This window comes from Camelus bactrianus, chromosome 2 (genome assembly GCF_048773025.1).
Source record: "Camelus bactrianus isolate YW-2024 breed Bactrian camel chromosome 2, ASM4877302v1, whole genome shotgun sequence".
NCBI classification, from domain to species: Eukaryota; Metazoa; Chordata; class Mammalia; order Artiodactyla; family Camelidae; genus Camelus; species Camelus bactrianus.
Window position 1 is genome coordinate 50,027,588 of NC_133540.1, and position 20,350 is coordinate 50,047,937.

A 20,350-nucleotide genomic window follows, 5' to 3' on the forward strand; every position below is an offset into this window, starting at 1 on the left:
GAATGAATGAATGAATGAATGAATGAATAAATAAATAAATAAATAAATAAATAAATAAATAAAATTACCTCCCCTCAAAAAAACTAAAAAAAAAAAAATAAATAAAGGTAATGAGTTAATTAGGTATTACTGCAGAAGTGGTTCCTAAATTTTCTTCAAGAATAGAAAATAGTCTCTTTTATTTCTGATCAGTGGAGAAATTGCCATCCTATGTTGTACCAAATCTTACAGAACAGTCTGAACTGAAGAGTAACATGAGGAAGTTTCATCTTAAAAAATTGTATTAAAAGGGGAGCTTTATATGGAAACAGACATGGATTTAATACTTCTTCTGGGTGCTATAATAAAATATTTCATTAGTCTTTCAGGAATGGAAGGCAGATGGATATTTAACTGACACTCTGCATAGAAGCCGGAGGCTGAACATTTTATTAATTTTATCAGTTGCATGGTACCAACTTGAATGGAAACCAGAGACTGAAATTTTTATTCATTTTATCTGTTCCCTTATGAGGGGAAAAGGATTAACTGCAACTGTTCTTTATCTGAATTTCCGATATCTGAAATGGAAACTATTCGAGTTTGCATAGCCTTTAAACAGTCTCTCCTCTTCTTGTTTATTTTAGTTGGTGATGTGATTTTTGCCCATCAAATCAAATTAATTAATTATTTAAGGGGGAAAATGGGAATTCTTCATGTCTTTTTTAAAGTATGAGTTTTGGAAGCCCAGAAATTCTGCTGTGCTGAATATTATTCAGTTATTAGACGTATATAGTATCTTAGGACATGTCGGAACGAGGAATTCCATTTTTCTCATGTGTACCAAATTAGATTATTGTCTGATTAATTTTCTTAATGAGATAGAGTTTTAGTGAAAGCCATACAAGTGGAGCTGGGGGTTGCAAAACTAAGACACTTTCCCAAGAGATGGTCATTGACATCTTGACTGGAACCAGTGGGCTACAAATAGAGCTCCATTCAGAAGGTAACAGGGAATGCTGACAGCTGCCTTCCTTATACCAGTCCATGGCACTATATAAATATGCTAATGAAATTAAAGATTCACAGATTATTTTTAGCAAGGTGTTAGTTCCAGTGGCTTGAAATTTTTTCTCTCAGGTATTGATATTCTGCAACCCTTGAGAATTCAATTACATAGAATCAGACACTTCTCTCCTTCCATTCCTGCAGGACATGATAATGTGCCCTTCAGACAAACAAAGAAAAATACCCTCTATGTTGGTCCCTGTCCATCTCCTTGCATTCTCTGTAAACCGTCATTCTCAAACATAAATGTGTATCAGAAACACCTGGAAAGTGTGCTAACACACATTGCTTGGCCCCATCCTCAGTTTCTAATCTGAACATCTGGAATGAGGTCTGAAAATTTACGTTTCTAACACACGTCCAGTTGCTACTGATGCTGCTGTTCTGAGGACCACAATTTGAGAAACAACGACTCCACCAAGGCAGGGGAAAATAAACTGGACAGGTTATTTTCATGTCTAGTCAATCTTTTATGTCAAATTGCCACTTTAGAAAAATTCTCATTTAAAGAATTTTCATTATAGAAATGGTTTTGTTTTGACTTTAAGAAAACTGTTATCTGATTAAGATACAACTCTTTTCCATCCTTTGGTCTCTCAGCATTAGCATTTAGCCAACATCCCTTAATATAAACCAGGGACTCAGGTGCACACCATTTTCGGAACTGTCTCGTATGGTTGGGCAGGTTGCAGAAGGTCCTGGCTAAAGGGGTGGGTAGGGCCAAACCCAGTCTGTATCTAACTCAACAAACCTTGCAGCCAGCCACCTGCGGGCTGCAGCTTCCTACCAGGAGAAAGGGACACCTTCTCCTAATTCACAAAACTCTGAAACTCTTTCCGTTGCATTAAAGCTACTTCTTTGTATTAAACTCCAAACCTCTTGTTTTTAGAATGACTATCGGAAGCTCTCCATGCAATGCAAAGACTTCGTAGTGGGTGTGCTGGATCTTTGCCGAGACTCGGAAGAGGTAGAAGCCATTCTGAATGGAGATCTGGAATCGGCAGAGCCTCTGGAGATGCACAGGCATAAAGCTTCTCTGAGTCGTGTCAAACTTGCCATTAAGTATGAAGTCAAAAAGGTTAGTCACCTGCTTTCATCCAGCTCTATATTGCAATAAACATGTAATATCAACTATGCCATAATTCCAGGAAGGTTTTTTGAATAATAAAAATAGATGTTATTGATAAGAAGATTTTTTTTCCTTCATGAAAGAGATTAAGTGAAGTATCATGGTAAAGTTTTAAGTCAAATAGCTAGCTTCTAATCCTTTCCACTTTTTACCCATTGTGGGATCTTGGATAAGACATAAAACTTTCAAAAATTTCATTTTCCTCATATACAAGGAGGCTAATACCTCTTATCTATCTCAGGGTTTGGATGGAATTTCAATGGATTAGGATATGCAAAAGAACTTTATAAACTATTTGTTACAATGTGATTAATGATGATAAAATCTGTTAGTTGTATACATTTTTGTAAGGCACTGTTACATACACTCTCAGGTTAATCTTTGCGATAGGCCTTTGTTATCCATTTCACTATCCATTAAGTTCACTTATCCATTAAGTTAGATGATGAGTTTCTATTCTACAAAGAAACCAAGGCTTGCCAAGCTTACATGACATGTCTAAGATTACACAGCTATTGAATTTCAGGCAGTTGCCAGAAGTAAAATTTATGATTACTTTTTTCCTCTGGTTACTGCAGATAGAACTATTATGTGTATGCATTTGCCACTGGTATGGAGCTTTGAAAGAATTCATGTAAATTGTAGTTATGATGCTCTGCTTATAATAAAAATCTCAGTTATCTAGAATCTAATTGCTTATATATATATTTTATACAACTGAAATTTGTTGTACTTTAAGAGAAACTGATAAATCACAAACAAGTAAGCTGTTATCAGGAATAGACCTGGTTTCATGAGCTGATCAATCTATGTATAGTGGAATCTTCTGTCCTTTGTGCAATGTGGCATGGTGCTTAAGAGGGCAGACCCTGGAGTCAGCCAGCAAGGGTTCAAGTACTGGCTTTAACCACATGTGCCCTGTGTGACAGGGCAAGTCACCTGACCAGTCTATACCTCTGTGCGCTTACTTAGGAAAGTGGTGGCAGTAATGGTAACTACTGTTCCAGTTCTTTTAAGGATTACATGCACTAATGCATGTAAAGTAATTAGCACAGGCATAGTACATGGTGATTGCTCAATAAGTATTAGCTAATGACATTTCTGCATTTGAAAATTCATTCTCAGAATAATGACTCTTAAACAAGTTCAATTTTTAGTCACCAAAGACATTACATATTCATTGTGCTGGTTCCTGTCCTTAGTGGTAGAACATAGCCAACTTAAAGAGAAAGGAGTTTAGTGAGGAATATTAGGAGGCTCACAGATCGTTAGGAGAGGTGGAAGAACAAGCTTATCTAGGCTGTGTTTCCAGAAGCCTTGCCCAGAACTGACCTGGTAAGGGAGTTTCTGTGGCCCAAACAGAACGGTTCTGTCTCTGCTGCAGATGGCCAGCTTCTGAACCAATAGAAATGATTCCCTGAGTCCTGCCTGTTACATATGACCTCTTCCAAATCAGAGACCTGCACATATGCCTCTGACCAATGGAACCTAGGCCAGAGTTGGTACCCTAGCAGTGCGTGAGGATGAGGTAATCCCTCTCTCTCTCTCTCCACCCCTCCTCTTTCTCCCTCCCTCTGTACACACACACACACACACACACCCCACACACAATTCTACCACAATGTTGAAAACTCCCACATTGTAATGTTCACAAGATTATAGCCAGCCATTGATGACAGCTCTCCCCTCTACCTAATAAGATACTGAAATGTGAAGATTCTCAGTAAATACCAAAGTAAAATAACTTTTCAAGGAATTGTCAGTTACACAGTATTTAAATTAGCTCAATTGCCCTCTTCTCAGAGCATTCTTGCTAGTTGGAGTTTGCCATATTGGAGGAAAAAGATAACTTCGAATAAGATGGATATCAAACTGTTTTTAGAAAACTGTCTGGCCATTTATTCACAGATCTTGGAATAGGCATCTCTTCTCTTTAGCACCTGAGAGGAGAGAATTGATTTCAGTTGTCACTGGTCCTTTATCATTGCTTTGAAAGTGTTATATTAGCAGAGACAGCTCATCTAGAGATGTGGTTTTATTAACCAAACTGTCTTGCAGAGTGAATGTCTTCTTGCATGTTAATTTTCAATAAATTGATGTGTAGGTTACAATGTATGAGATGTCAATTAATAATAAATTTGCTGTCAGTCAACTGCTGGGAAACCAAAACCAAAAAATAGTATTTGGAACTGAAAGGAGATTTAGAACTTTGCAGGTATTTCTGGCTTTGTCAGTTTTATGCCATAAAAGAAATATTAAAGTTAAAATCTTTGATTTAGAATCTTCAGCCAATAAATGTATATAAGAACTCTATTCTGAAATGCCCCCCAAAAGCCCCCATTCCCCTTTCTTTGTTTCTTTCCAGGGCTTCCCTCATTCTTCACTCAACACTCACCCATCTTCATCTGGCAAAGAGGATAAATACCATCACCCACTTCTGCTGCTTCCTTTTTAGTTCCCAAGTAGAACCACCTCTTGGATTATAGCGATTCGTGAACCTTACTCACTATGGCACGGAAGTAGCTCACGGCTACATGCAAAGCATTGGGATTTCAAAATACTTTATATGTTATGGAATCCCCCACTGATAATATAATAAACTTGTATTTATTTAAGCCAACCCATAATTCCACCAAGGAAACCAGCTTTGTGTGATGCTAAAATGTTTAGGTCCCATGAGAGACTCAGGAAGTCTCTTCTGCCATCTGCCCAAGATCTACTCCCAGGTCCAGTTCTGAGCCTCTTGAGCTCTGTCTGTGCTCAGAACTCTCAGGGCTCAGGTCTTCCCTAGTAATCACCATGAGTTCAACCCAGGCCTTAGAGACTCAATGACAGGTAATCAGGAAAATGAAGAAAGGGTAGGGTATAGCCTGATGGTAAACTGCATGCTTAGTATGCACAAGGTCCTGGGTTCAATCCCCAGTACTTCGATTAAAAAAATAATAATTAAATTCCTAATTTAAAAACCTAATTCCCTCCCCCCAAAAAAGAAAATGAAAACAAAAGATATGAATAGGAGAGGTCTGAACATGAATGTAACATTTATGTGGGGAAGGACTTTTTAACATAAAAGCAGTAATAGAAATAAAAAGCAAAAATATATCTTTATTTGACAGCATGCAACTTAAATAGCTCTGTATATCAGGAAGATCACAAACAAAAGTGAAGGGCAAACTGGGAAAAACATTTTTCTATATTATAACTTACAGAGGATTGATATTCTTAATATCCAAAGTGCACAGACAAATTTATAGGAAAAAGTTTCAGAGCCCTGTAGAAGAATAACCAAAGGATTTGGATAGGTAATTCACAGAAAAGAAAATACAAATAGTATTTAAAATTTTCACACCCTCTAGTAATAAAAGAAGTGCATACTAACATACAAATACTTTCTCCCCTTGCTCAAATTAGTAAAGAATAAACAAGTCCAATTCTCAATGCTGTTGATGAAACGAGCAATTGTATGGTACTGATGGGGAACAAGCAATGATGTGTCTTCTATTGGGGGTGGATGTTGAAGATTATTCATCCCAGAGTCATTTCTGAGGGGTCTCTAAGGTAAATCATAAAACTGAAAAGATAGGAAATATTATTACAGTTACTAGATTTACTCACCTTATTCGACAAAAGAGAATGAAATAGAGTGGAGGATGAAATTTGGTTTTTTGAAAATGAGTATAAGAAAATTAACTTTTAGGCACAAATATCCATTATTTTCCAGTTAAAATAATAGACTATTTGCTCCCCTTCCCCAAAGTCCAATTCTGACTGTATTGCTATCTTTTCCAACTTGAGGGTGAGTATCAATCCCCTCCTGCCATAAAAATAACGAGAGTTCTGCCTACTTCAGGTTAGCTGTGTCTATTGTAAAAAAGCCCTAGACAAAGATAAAAGATAGTAGAACTTGCTCACGTTGGAAAACTGGGCTCTTGGGAAAGAGGAGAACATTTCTTGAGTTCTTCCTTCTTGCTCTCTTACTTCCTCTACAGTAAGGTTAGGTTTCACTACAGAAAAATCATCTAGAAAAGAGATACACAGCAATATAGACACATAGAGGTATCCACTGTGTGCAGAGAAAGCCCAAAAATTGAGCAGTGCATTGAGAACATGTAAACACAATGCAGAGACTTTGGGGTGCATGTGCTGGCTGGCACCATCCCCAGTCCCACGCTGGATGGCCTCTGCTGGCTTCGTGCTCAGGCACCAAGAGGTATCAGTGGGTTAGCTCTTGCTAACAGAATTTTGTGCTCAGTAGGTATGAAATCCAGAAAACTTGTACAGTGTGAGTTTTTGGTATGTATTTCTCAATTTCAGTTTTAATTTCTCAATTAAAAAGAGGATGAATGATCGACCTAGTTTTTATTCACAAGAATATTTTCTTTTCAAGTACATGAACTGTGGCTCCAGCAATATCATGAAAGACAAAAAGTGTTCCTGCCATGTTTTCACACAACATTATTCCCATGATGATCGTGCTCGTAAAGGCTAATTTGATGAAAAGACAATGTCACATGAATTTTCTTAAGTTGAAAGTTATATGTTTTCCATAACCTGCCCTGATTGGTGGTTCAGTTTACAATCCATCAGTTTGGCAGGGGAAAAAAGTTTGTTATTTATGCTCCAGTAGTTTTTTTTCCATTGAAAGATTGAGATCTTCTTGTGTCGAGCATTTTCCCTTTAAATCAGAAAACCTCAAATAAGGGTATTATTTTTGTAATGGTTTCAATTTGTTGGTTCACTGAAGTTAGGAAACAGCATACAAATTTTATCCAGCTGGCTATGACTGGTGTGGCAGGGTAAGGAGATTTTTTTTAGGAGGTAAAGCAGTTTTAAAAGATAAAGGTTACTGCCCTATTTTAAAGTCATTGAAAAGAGCAAATTCATCTCCTAGAGGGATTTGCTTTTTTGCCTTCACTTGGTACTATTATATTGGTTTTACTTTCTTTTTTAAAATGTTCCTTGTGTACTTGTATTAGGATTTTGAATCACTGGAGAAAATATCTGTGTTTTCTTTTTCATGGATTAATAGGAATCAACAGATGCCATATGGAGCTGTATTATGATCTCAATTAAGAAGAAAGTAGAGTGGGAGGAGGGTATAGGTCAGTGCTAGAGTATGTGCTTGGCATGCACGAGGTCCTGGGTTCAATCCCCAGTACCTCCAGGTTTAAATAAATAAATAAAGTTACCCCACCCCAATAAAGAAGAGGGTAGAATTTTAGTAGTATAGGAGATATACTTTTTAAGCTGAATTATAAATTATTTTTAAAAATGAGTACAACGCAATACTATGATTTTAGCTAGTTTTTAACATATATTAAGTGTTTACACTGTATGGTGTAAGTCACAGTGGGTCAAAGATTGATCATTATATAATGCCATATGGAGAGGGTTGATTTCCACCAAGTCTTTGAAGGCTGTGTAACCCTCATATAATTTAATTAATGCCATAAAGCATTTAAAGATTCAAATTTAAAGATTAGCTCAAGAAGGAAGAGCAAGAAGAAAGAGCCATAATACAACATTAATATTTCTGTACTCAGGGGCTTAAAACCTAAGAAGGAAAGGCTAGAAACCCACAAAAGGGAAATTTGTCCATCAATTTCATATGGACATATGTCCCAGTGTCTCTTAACTTCATGCGGATTTTCTGTTTTACAGAAACCCTTGGCGTATTCCAAAAAAAAAGGGTTTGTTGACGTCCCAGTAATCTGGTTTGATGACACTGTATACTCTACCTGTAGATTTCTCTGAATGCACCTTCTCATTCCTAAGCCAAGCCTCGCTGGAGTCACAGGACTGCCTTTATTTAATGTTTATCCAACCTCCCACAAATGCAGATCCTCCAAATACCAAGACATTTGGACCAACATTCAAATTAAGACTATTTTAAATGCTGACTATCTTGGCAAGCATATGGAATCCAAGTCTCCATTGTAATAGCTTTTTCACATTTCTTCAGAGCTTACTGTGTGCCCTAGAAAAGGACCACTCAGCACCAATGCAATGCTGATGCATTTTTGTCTTCTTGTACCAAACACCTGCCTGGCACATAGGAGGGGCTGACAACATTCTGAAGAATGAATGAATGAATGCATGCATGCATGCATGAATGAGACAAACATTTAAGAACCATAGAGGGAATGAGGATTTTTAACACAGAAGGAGCTGTGAAGCAGGGAGGAAATGATCCAAAAGACCACAGGGACAGAGGTGGAAGCCTTCAGACTTGATTATATCTTATCATGAGTTCAAATAAGGACTGCATTGATCTTGAAATCCTGTTTTCAAAAATCAGAACCTAGGAAGAGTGACAAAATCTTGAGTTTGGAAAGAAGATCTAATATATACGTAGCAGCTAGCAATGACCCGTGAGCCTCAGGATCTGGGACTTTTATAACTGAATTGAAAGGAACTTACAATATAAAATATGCTTTTTCACATTGAACTCATTAAGTAAGGAAAAATAGCATCTTTTTGTAGTACTTTCAAGCTCCCAAATCCTCCTAGTCTGTGTTACAGAAAAAAAAATTCAGTTAAGCAATTCAAACTTGACATTTGTAAACTCATCCTCACCACCTGTCAATGGATTGTCAAGTTCTCCTTCTGCACAACGATGCAGCTGTCATAGCAAAGTCAGTGGACTTCCCAGAGGGCGAGTGCACACTTGGGGGCAGGAGTGAGGATTTGGGGGAAATTGACCCTCTACTGCCTATCCTGGGAATGAGTTTTTACTTTTATTTTTTCTTTTTGTTTATCTTTTTTGTTTGTTTAATTAGAAGAGCTGATGGGAAACTGTATACCAGTAAATGGAAACCTGTTCATTCCCTTGTAAGCATGCTATTGATAAGTAGCCAAGTGACTGGAGGGATTGCCCAGAGTTACTAAGAAGCATTCAGATCATTAACTCGAATTTGATTAAAGTTGAATGCTTTGCCCAGAGGAAACTGCTGCCGTTTTCTTTGCCTCTCAGAGTTTGTGAAAACATTTCACGGGTCCTAACAGGTTCATTCTTATTGTTTATTCTTGTTTTTGGAAGACAGTGATACCTTATTTTTTTGTTTATTTTGTCTTGTTTTGGGGGAAGTAATTAGATTTATTTATTTATTTATTTATTTTTTTTTTTTTAAGGAGGTACTGGGGATTGAACTCAGGACTCTGTGCATGCTGAGCACAGTCTCTACCACTGAGCTGTACCCTCCCCTAAAAGACAGTGATACGTTGATTTTTGTGTTGCTAAACACTCTTTTTAAAAAATACGTTGGCACTCATAGTTGATTTGTGAATGACCCTAAATAATTCCAAGCTTGGGCAAAGTGCACCTGAGCATTCAAAGAAAGGCATATCCAGCTGCAAATAAGACAGTTTATCCTAAGAAAGGCATATCTAGCTACTTTTTGGCATAGGGACCTTTTCACATTGGCCTGACTATAAACATATTCTGCTACCTGAATAAGGATAGGGCCTTAGAGAAATCCCAGTCCTTCTAAATAGACGCAGACAGATGCCTTAGAAAATCTGTCGGCAAAATCAATAAAATAAAACAAACTAGAATAGAACAAAATAAAATAAAATTACAGGAGTGAAATAAATATAATTTGCTCATTTTTTTTTTCCCTGATTCGAACTGTTGTTATAAAAGAACTGCTGGAGATGAATGTGTTTTTTTGACCTGTGGGAGCGGAAACAACAAAAAGAGGACAGATTACTGAAACAGGAAGGAAGTAACATTTGATGCCAGTTCCTGGAAGCAGTGCACTTGTGGACCAAGCTTAATACTTGCAGTTTCATTGAGCTTCTGCAGACCTTATGCATACTTGCTATGGTAGTACATACATACACACAGGGCATATCATGTATGTTTCTCATAGATGTAGCATCTTAGAAGTTGCTCATGAAAATTCATAACACATTTCTCTTTTAGCTAGAGTACACGGTAAACCAAATAACTGTTTTCTTTTCCATTTTGAACTGAATGCAAGTAAGCTGGCAGACAGCCCGATGCGACATGTTTCTGCAAAGGAAAGCATGGGTCACCCAGATTCCAGAGAGGAGTCTGAATACGGAGTTTTGATCAGAAAGAACTGTAATTAAGGACAACATCAGTTTTACCCTTGTGTTCACTTCTTGTACGAGTTCTCAAGCAATTTTGAAAAATAGAATGAGGGTAAAGGAGAATACTACCAGAATCCTTCAGTGCCTGTATTCTGGGAAAATATGCATTAATGTCTTTAGGATGCACTGGCATTCAGCTGAACTGTGGACAATGGCATGGTAACCTATCTCTCTCTCTCCCTCTCTCTGTCTCGACCAACAGTTTGTGGCTCACCCCAACTGCCAGCAGCAGCTCTTGACAATCTGGTACGAGAACCTCTCAGGCCTGCGGGAACAGACTGTAGCTATCAAGTGTCTGGTGGTGCTGGTCGTGGCCTTGGGCCTTCCCTTCCTTGCCATCGGCTACTGGATCGCACCTTGCAGCAGGGTACAGGCTTTTCCACCCCCATTTCCTCTGTGGTTGGCGTACCGTGTCCTTTGAGGATGAAAAGGGAAAAAGCTTCCTACTTAAGGGCCTTTATCAGTTTTACTCTGAATGTTAATTGACTCAAGAACACGAATTCTGCTTTTTAATGACTGGATCAATCCAAATAAGGGATGAAAAAGGATTTGGTCCTAGTGGGATAGATCATATTTGCAGGCATATCATACTTAAGCTTTTAAGATAAAATCCCCATGGTAGGCAGGAGGAAAAGCTGCTTAAGTGAAGTAGCACTTGTGCTGATTCCATTGCCAGCTTAACAGAGAGTCCACTGGGCTGGCCTGCGGAAGGGGAGCAGCCCTACTGCAGTTGTTCCAAGAAACAGTTAACCTGAGAACTGAAAAGGCAGCTCGGTAGAACCTGGAAGGAGATCCAAGGCTGAGAATATTAAGCACAGTTGTGAACGGTGATATTATCCAAATTCTTCAAGAAAGCTCATGTCAGGTTCCCCTAGCCCTTTGTTCCTTCAGAAGATTCTAAAAATGTAGAATTGGGGTCTGGGGCTTTGGATTTTTAAAATTGTTTATCTGTTCAGTTTTGCTTGAATCATTTTGGTCACTACCTTTATCCCGCTCTCAACTTTGCCAGTATACAGTCAACTTAATTGTGTCTGAGCACAATGTGGAAAGAGCAGAACTCACGCTAACAGAATCTGGAGGAGGTTACTAAAGGGCACTGCCAGGGAGAAGACGCTGTTCTGAGATCCTTTAATCCTGTTTTCATATTCTGAAATCTGGTTTTGTTTAAATCAGAGACAGTTTCAGGCAAAGTGAGTCAAGGCCACTCAGAAATGACCCTGGAAATCTGCCATCTCTCTGGCGCAGCTGCCAGCCCCCGCAGAGTCCTGTTCCGCAGGCCCATATACGCGTGAGAATATTCATCCATCTCACTTCCTCGTTGAGCTGCCCATGCAGTTTAAGGCAGAAAGTTTGTCATTTTGATCAATTTTGATGACTCAACTAAGTTCCTTTGTTATATATCATGGAAAAGTACCCTAAGAGTCCACTAATACGTAAACACTAAAAACTGGAAACTAAATAAGGAGAGAGCACACGTTAAAGCAAAAATCATAACCCACCCAAATAATTTCCCCTTTTGGGGGGAATACATTGGAAAATTTATGTTTATATGTGTTTGTCTTTTAGGGCAGCTTTCTCAGGTAAAACATCAGGTCTGAAGTAGGCATCTTGAAGGTCATTCTTTTTCCTCTTCACTTTGTGTAGCTAATGGTGTGATGAACTCTGCCCCGCAGAGAAGGGAAAGGAGGGAATTGAGTCATTTTTTTTTAACCTGCCATACACCACTCATCCTTGCTGAACAGACAACATAGCAAGAATTCTCCACCTGTATCCCAGTTTTAAGATAGGCATGCTGCTCTTTTTTTTAATGTTATCTAACATTTTCAAAGATCAACCTTTAGGAGAAGAGACTTGCAACTCCCAAGAAATCACTATGTACTATGAATGAGCTGACCCAATGTGCCCTCTGTGCAGCTGTGGAACAGAACAGTGATATGTAAATGTGTGGTTTATTTTTCTGTGTCTAATATGGAAAATGTGACATTTGTCTGTGTGCATTCATGTCCAGTCCCAGAAATGCTGGACATTCTTTGGCTATTTGTTGACATCAAATTAAGCTTCTGGACATACAAAAACATTTGTTTGAAGTTACAGTCTTTTAAATGTGAACCTTGGTAATTTTTAAGGTCACAGACTAAGTTTGAAAGTAGGGTCTGAGTATGCAGAATAGAGAACTTGTTAAATCTGTTAAATATACTAATTCTTGGACTGCAGAAGCCCTTGCAACGGGAGGATTTGTTTTTCCTTTCTACTAGAACATAGGGCTTTTAATCCCCTTATATCATGTGGGATTTTAAAAGAGTTACCTTAAAATCATTATAAACTGAACTTTAAAAATGCTTTTCTACTATTCATATGATTTTTCAGACCCAGGGATGACTTTTAATTAAGTTAACCTATTTAGAGGTTTTAGTTATTGTGTATCTCTCTGTTGTTATTGGGTAGTAACAGGTATTTATCTTGATTATAGTATTTTCTGCCTTTTATATCATACAAAGTACAAATCGACTATGGAATATTTAGAAATGAGAAGAAAATTTTTCTTCTGTGGCAGTTAAGCTTTTTTTCGTCTTTAAAGCGTTTGTAATGTGCTAGAAACGCATCAAAACATTTCAATTATAAATGAATGAGGACGCAAGTCATCATAACATTTCAGCTACAAAGAATTACACATTACAAATTTGGAGTGTCTATTCCTAGACTCTAAAAACCTTGACATTGCATAGTCTTTCATATAAAATAAGAATAACATTATATGCCTTGTGATTTCCAGAAATGCATCTGTGATTATGTATAGCCTAAGACAAACTAGATATTTAGAGACAATGAAGTTTGAAGACTTCTTAAATCGTTTTTGGAGGACACAGCCCCTAAAAGGAGTAATTTTCACAATGCATAACTCTTCAGAAATGGAAGCAGAATTTTGAAAAAGTATTCTCATTTCACCTTTTTTTTTTAACCTGTATAGTAATTTTCATAAGCGGAAGCCAGATTTTCTGAAGTAAAAGTTTCCTTTTTGTTTGTTTGTTTTTGGCCTTATCTCAGCTGGGGAAAATTCTGCGAAGCCCTTTTATGAAGTTTGTGGCACATGCTGCTTCTTTCATCATCTTCCTGGGCCTGCTTGTGTTCAATGCCTCAGACAGATTCGAAGGCATCAGCACGCTGCCAAATATCACTGTTATTGACTATCCCAAACAGATCTTCAGGGTCAAAACCACCCAGTTCACGTGGACTGAAATGTTAATTATGGTCTGGGTCCTTGGTAAGCCTTTTAAGTATTCTTATTTCTAACAAAAATAATGTCTCTATAATGACTGCCATTTTCTGTTTAAAATGCTACTGTACATTATGTGGTGACAATATCACCATTATAAGATAAGCAGAATAGCAAAATAATTGAATCATTTGGGAGCTTGATAATGCTAAACAGTATCCCTTAACACTAAGTAAAATTTTTATAAGTAGCATGAGCCTAACTAGAAGTATACCACATTTCAGAAATCTAATTTCAAGTATTGAGTAAAATGCAGTCTTTTTAATGTGACTCACTGTAATGATCAAATATTTAATCGAAATACTTCTGAAATAACCCAGTGGCAATTAACTGATGATCAAAGAACATTTATTGCTTTAGTTTCAGAGGTTTTTTAAGGAGAACTTCCATTTTCAAAATGTTTATTACCTCACCTCACAATAGCCCATTTTGAATAGCTATGTTAAGGTAAAAAGTTTAAGCAATGTGAGAAAAAAATGGAGATTGGAACCAGTTTATCTATTGATCATTAATCCAAAGTCATTTCATATCTTGTATCTATTTCACCCAGCGTGTTTCTTGGTATCTTCTCAGTTCCTGAATTAACAGATTGTTTCTCCTGCTCATTTGCTCCTGTGGCCTCAACCTGGGCCAAGTAATTATTTTATGAATTTTATTTTAAGCCATTTACGTATCTTTAAAAAATTCTACAATACTTTTCCCTTACGTAGTCAGGACAAGTTATTGAATTGGACTATTTTGTCCTCTTCCCCTAGAATGGCATTTTCTGCTTTCAGTTTCTTCATAATGTCCTAGGGCCTCCTGCTTAAGGGTTTCTTCTTTTTTCATTGATATTCCTCACCTTTTCAGCGTGAAGCTGAAATGAGGAGAGGGTAGGGGAATGAGGTGAGTGCTCCTGAGTGATTGGGAAACTGTTCTTGTTAAAAGTCTACAGTGAGTTTCTCAATTATGGGCTTATTTCTCCAATAATCACCATGATTTGATAATTAACCATTGTGATTTTATAAAGATGAATTTTCTCTTCTCCTCCAAAAGTCATTTGACATGAGGAGCCTTTCTTGTTTATTTCCTTCCCTCCTTCCTGCCACATCCCCTATAAATGTAGCATCGTTTCTGGTGTCACGTGTGGAACTATATTTCACCAAAATCTAACATGGTGGAGCTGAAGCTGCTTCTTCCATTTAACTCTGCCCAGCACCTCCGTGAGCTGTGGTCAGCAGTGCTTTCGGGTACCTAGGGGCATGCTTTACATTTGGGGCATTTTATAGATGGGGACTGATGGTGCATGAAATAATAGCCTCTCAGCCTAAGCTGTAAAATCTCCTCTGGAACCTGTGTATCTTGTGACAGGCATGATGTGGTCCGAGTGTAAGGAGCTCTGGCTAGAAGGACCCAGGGAGTACATTTTGCAGTTGTGGAACGTGCTGGACTTTGGGATGCTCTCCATCTTCATCGCTGCTTTCACGGCCAGATTCCTGGCTTTCCTTCAGGCAACGAAAGCACAGCAGTATGTGGACAGTTATGTCCAAGAGAGCGACCTCAGCGAAGTTACACTTCCACCAGAGATACAGTATTTCACTTATGGTAAGTTGTCAGATGCAGAATTCTCTTATGTCTCAGGAAGGGTACTGGAACTACATTTTGGAAGGAAATGCCAATAAAGAGAATGTTTAGGGGGGCATATATAGCTCAGTGGTATAGTGCGTGCTTAACACTAGGTTCAATCCCCAGTACCTCCACTAAAAATAAATAAACCCAATTATCTACTCCCCCCCAAATAAACCCCACAAACAAACAAAAAATAAATAAATAAAAATAACACAAGGAAAGGACCATTTAAAAAGCTATGCAAGTATGTTTACTATGAGATATGTGTTGAATGTGTAGAGACAGTGGAGAAAGCATGAGCTTTAGAGCTCTATAAAACTGTATTCATGTTAAGGCACTGCCTCTCCCTTGCTGTGTGACTTTGTTCAAATTAACTTACTTCTCTGTGCCTCAATTTTCATATCTTTAAAAAGAAGGTTTTTGCAAGATGGGAGAAAATTACCTTTAAGCCTAACAGCATAATTGCTCATGTATTCTTAGGACATGAAATTGTCTTAATTAGGGGGGAAGATGGCTTGATAAACTGCTTAATGTGGAAGATAAGTCCCTGAGGGCCTGAGTTGGAGGAGATAAAATAATAAAAGATGCTGAGCTGCTATACCGGTGCAGTGAACAAAAATTCAGCAGAGGCAGGAAGTAGGAGCTAAAGTGACAGTGAGAATGTAAACTTTGCAGAACGGCCAGAAATGCTGGGGAGGATGTTTACTCCTCCTCAACATGACGTGGAATGGAGTTCATGCTGAACTTCCCTAGATCATGAAGAGCAGGGAGACACCAGTGATGTCCAGTGTGCAGTGATACAGATGCTTTCCTTGCTCGGCACAAACTGATGTTAAGCAATGTTAGCCACCCCTTGAGGTCAAATTAGGGAGCTGCTGTTAGCAAATTTTCATATAGTTGCAACATCTTTAAACCTGGAAAAGACTTTAGCACTTATTATCTAACCTTCATTTTAAAGGTAAGGAAACTCAGACATAGAGTTTAAATGTGTTATGATTGTGAAGAATAACTCTTTCGTAAGTGTAATTAAGGCTTACATTGGGATAAGTACAAGCAGCATGTTAACGTTATTGAATAAGGTTGGGTGCCTGCTCTAAAATGAAGATGTACATTTATCTAAAATATGTGTAGTTTACAGGAACCATACCACAAGAAAGGAGTTATAAACAAACAAACAAACAAATAAATAAATAGATAAAATAAAGATATGCATTTCATACATTGTGAAATTTACACACGTTATCTCTTATTGTCAGCAAGCAAAGATTTTTATATACCAAGCAGGCCAGATCAAATGAATAAATGATTACCATTTCTAATGAAGGAATTAGATTAGATTGTATTTTTGTGTAACACGCATCTTGACTGTTTCAATAGCTGTTTATTTAAATTTTCTCATGTGTGTCTAATGACTATCATCTGGAGGGAAATCTGTGAATTTGGCCTTCACTCCTTGTTATGATTTTGATTGAGTTTTTAACCTTTCTAAGTCTTGATTTCTGCATCTCTGAAAAGAGAATAATAACCTCGGGTCCATAGGGTCATTGAAAGCACAGTGTCTGATACATGTTCAACATTCAATAAATGTACATTTTTGTTATTGTTGTAAATGTCTACAATGCATCTGTCCTTCTGGGAGTGACCTAGTTTGCACAAAATTAACCATGTGGTGTTCCATTGATCTTCCAAGGAAGTGAGTATCCAATAGTCTACTGTGAACTGACTAAGTGACCTTGAAAAGGATATTTTGGGGTCCTCATTTGGAATCTGTCTCCAAGAATTTTGTACCTCAGTAGCATTTTAAACCTTCCAGGAACCAGCTATATTGCTCAGACATTGCATTGACACAGCACCAGTGTGATTCAGTGACATTCTCACTTCTTGTAATATGGCAGTTTACTTGCATGAACTGTTAGATGGACAAGTTTCCCCACGAAATATGGAAAAGAAGTTTTGTGCTAAATGAGCCTGTAGGATGATAAAATACCTGGTCAATAAACTTGGTAACCGAGGGGACAAATGAGTCAAGTCAGTTGTTTTGTCATCCTGGACACAGTCTGTGTCTAATGAAGCATTTTAACCTCTTTCTTCATCTTTTGTGCTTTATTCTGTTTCTGCTCAATGCAAAGTCAGCTTCACATCTTTATAATAGCGTTTCCTCCATTAAAAGAAACCGTATGAGTGTAGAATTCATGTTTCTGGTTTAACATGAAAAATAGTGACTGGACAGTTAATTAAATGTAGAGTAGTTTCAACTGAGATAATAACCACCTACTTACAAGATAGATCCTATTTAAGGGATTTGGCATAGTTAGCAATGAATAGAACGTTCCATTTTTAATCTCTCTCTCTTTTCTTGTAGCCAGAGATAAATGGCTCCCTTCTGACCCTCAGATCATATCTGAAGGCCTCTATGCCATAGCTGTCGTGCTCAGCTTTTCTCGCATCGCCTACATCCTCCCTGCAAATGAGAGTTTCGGCCCCTTACAGATCTCCCTTGGAAGGACTGTGAAGGACATATTCAAGTTCATGGTCCTCTTTATTATGGTGTTTCTTGCCTTTATGATCGGCATGTTCATACTGTATTCTTACTACCTTGGGGCTAAAGTAAATGCTGCATTTACCACGTAAGTAAAACATCTTACAAAAAAGATATGATAAAGGGAAATTCTAACAAGTTTAGGTGAAGCAGAAAAAATTATTCAATGATTGTAATAAAGATATTTTTAAGAGCAGAAAAAATCCATTAAAAGCAGTGCTTCAAATAACCAATGTTGGTGAGGATGTGGAGAAAAGGGAACCCTCCTACACTGCTAGTGGGAATGTAAATTGGTATGGAAGTTTCTCAAAAAACTAAAGACAGAACTACCTTATGACCCAGCAATGCCACTCCTGGGTATATATATCTGAAAAAAACAAAAATAATTCACAAAGATGCATGCACCCCAATGTTCATAGCAGTATTATTTACAATTGCCAAGATATGGAAGCAACCTAAGTGTCCATCAACAGATGAATGGATAAAGAAGATGTGGTATATGTATCCAATGGATTACTACTCAGCCTTAAAAAAAATGTTGCCATCTGCAGCAACATGGATGGACCTAGACATTATCATACTAAGTGAAGTAATTCAGGCAGAGAAAGACAAATACTGTATATCACTTATATGTGAAATCTAAGAAATACAAAAAAACCAATGAGTATAGCAAAAAAGAAGCAGACTTACAGATATAGAGAACTAGGGTCACCAGAGTGGGGGGAAGTGGGGAGGAGAAAGATAGAGGTAGAGGAAAGAGGTACAAACTACTATGTATAAAATAAATGAACTACAAGGAGATATTATACAACACAGGGAATATGCCAATATTTTAGAATAACTGTAAATGGAATATAACCTTATGTTGTACACCTGAAACTTATATAGTAGTGTACATCAACTATACCTCAAAAAAAAGTAAAGAAATGGAGAAAACCTTAAAAAAAAAAAAGTTAGTGCTTGTCTGTGATTACACTGCTCCAAAGGTTCATCTTGTTGAGTTGAGTGAATGCTCGACCACATAATGGATCAAAATTTCATAAAATCCTAGACAAAACTGTCTATTTTAAGACAATTGGGTAACAAATTTGTAAGACTGGATGGCATTATGTGTCACATTAAATTTAGTTTCATCATTTTGTAGACATTACTATTATTTCCAAAAAGAAGCATCGACTTTTGTTTTAATGTATCATCAGTCAGTACAGGGAGTTGAGGAAGAAGAAGTTATAGCTAAATGTTGTCAGTCCACTATAACAGTAACACCACTTCCTTCCTTTGGTCATCCTGGCGTCTGCCTGGGGACTCACCTTCCCCATGAAGTCTTTCTTGATTAAGCTTCCTTAGTCGTCGTCCTTTTGAGTTCTGTCAGCATGGACACATTCAGATGGAGATTCTCTCTCACCCATTGCTGTTTAGTGGTAGGGAGGCAGGCGGGTCTGTACTGTAGTCCCCCACCAGGTGAGGGGATCAGAAGGGCCCCTGCCTCCCTCTGTACCATCTGTACCCTGGAAAGCCACAGCTGGCAACAAACTAGACCGTCTATAAGTTCTGTATAGACTGAAATAGAGTATCAAGCCCTTCCAGGCATCTAAATTGTCTTGAAATGAATTTTTTTCAAATAGTTAATACAGAGCAGATGATAGGGGTGAAAGAGAACTGAGACTTACTTTATTGTAATGAAAAACAATTCTGTTTGAACCCAATGGGGAAGGCACTGAGAAACCCTGCACGCAATAGCACCCCTTTGACCTCTGTGAGAACTCATTTTACACTCTATGTTGTCCTCGCTGCTTTGTGTGAGGACACGGCAACGTGATGCAGGGGAAAGGAACAGGGGCTGGAAAGTCAGGCAGACCTGGATGTGAATGCAGTATCTGCCATTTTCCGGCTGTGGTCTTCGGTTAAGTTACTTAACATTTCTCAGCATTAGTTTCTTTGTTTTTAAAATAAGTGCAATGAAACAAAACAAAACAAAGATAAAATAAGCACAATAAGGTTTGGATCTGGTCCTTGTGAGAATTATGTAAGGTAATTTATATAAAGCCTGTTGCCCACAGTGGGAGCTCAGGAACAGCCAGTGTCCTCTCCTTTTTAACAATCCCAGTCTCCCCACACATACAGATTGCTCAGGAGTTTATATTCCCAAAGTCAGAGGCAGGAAGGTTTGCAAAAGAGCAAGAAGAAAGAGTGGGAGAATTTTGTGATACTGTTAAATGAATGGTAGGAGCAAAGAGGCTACAATTTTTCTTAGTCTTCTTTTAGCATCCATGCTATAGCCACACCATCAAATGTGTCGTAACAGAGAGGAGCTCCACAGGAACAGGAACAGGAATAGGAACCTTCCTAGTCAGTCCTCCATCCCCAGGGCTCTCACAGTTTCTAGAACATAATAGGTACTCCGTTAATATTTGTTGAATGAATAAATTAATAAAATAGTCTTAAAACCTATAAATCTATAGAATTATTATTTAGAATCTGTTATAACAAATCAATAAAAGTACTGTTTCATAAATTTTTCTTTGAAAAAAAGGGCTTACTTTTGAACCCTCCTTTGTAATGGAATTCTCCATGTGTAATTAACTTAAAGATTATTCTTATGGTTCACAGATCAGTGATTACCACTTGGTTGTATGAC

The 20,350-nt window shown here is 37.7% G+C and overlaps 1 protein-coding gene across 3 annotated transcripts in view; it reads left to right on the forward strand.

Annotated features, from left to right (window-relative positions):
- Nucleotides 1-20,350, forward strand: part of TRPC3 (transient receptor potential cation channel subfamily C member 3) — a 70,405-nt gene that overhangs the window by 25,104 nt on the left and 24,951 nt on the right. For all 3 annotated transcript variants that reach the window (XM_074341364.1, XM_074341372.1, XM_074341381.1), the window contains exons 3-7: nt 1,937-2,125; nt 10,494-10,658; nt 13,337-13,553; nt 14,916-15,149; nt 17,536-17,800. In XM_074341364.1, the coding sequence (XP_074197465.1) occupies nt 1,937-2,125; nt 10,494-10,658; nt 13,337-13,553; nt 14,916-15,149; nt 17,536-17,800 (1,070 nt within the window). The remainder of the gene's footprint in view (nt 1-1,936; nt 2,126-10,493; nt 10,659-13,336; nt 13,554-14,915; nt 15,150-17,535; nt 17,801-20,350) is intronic.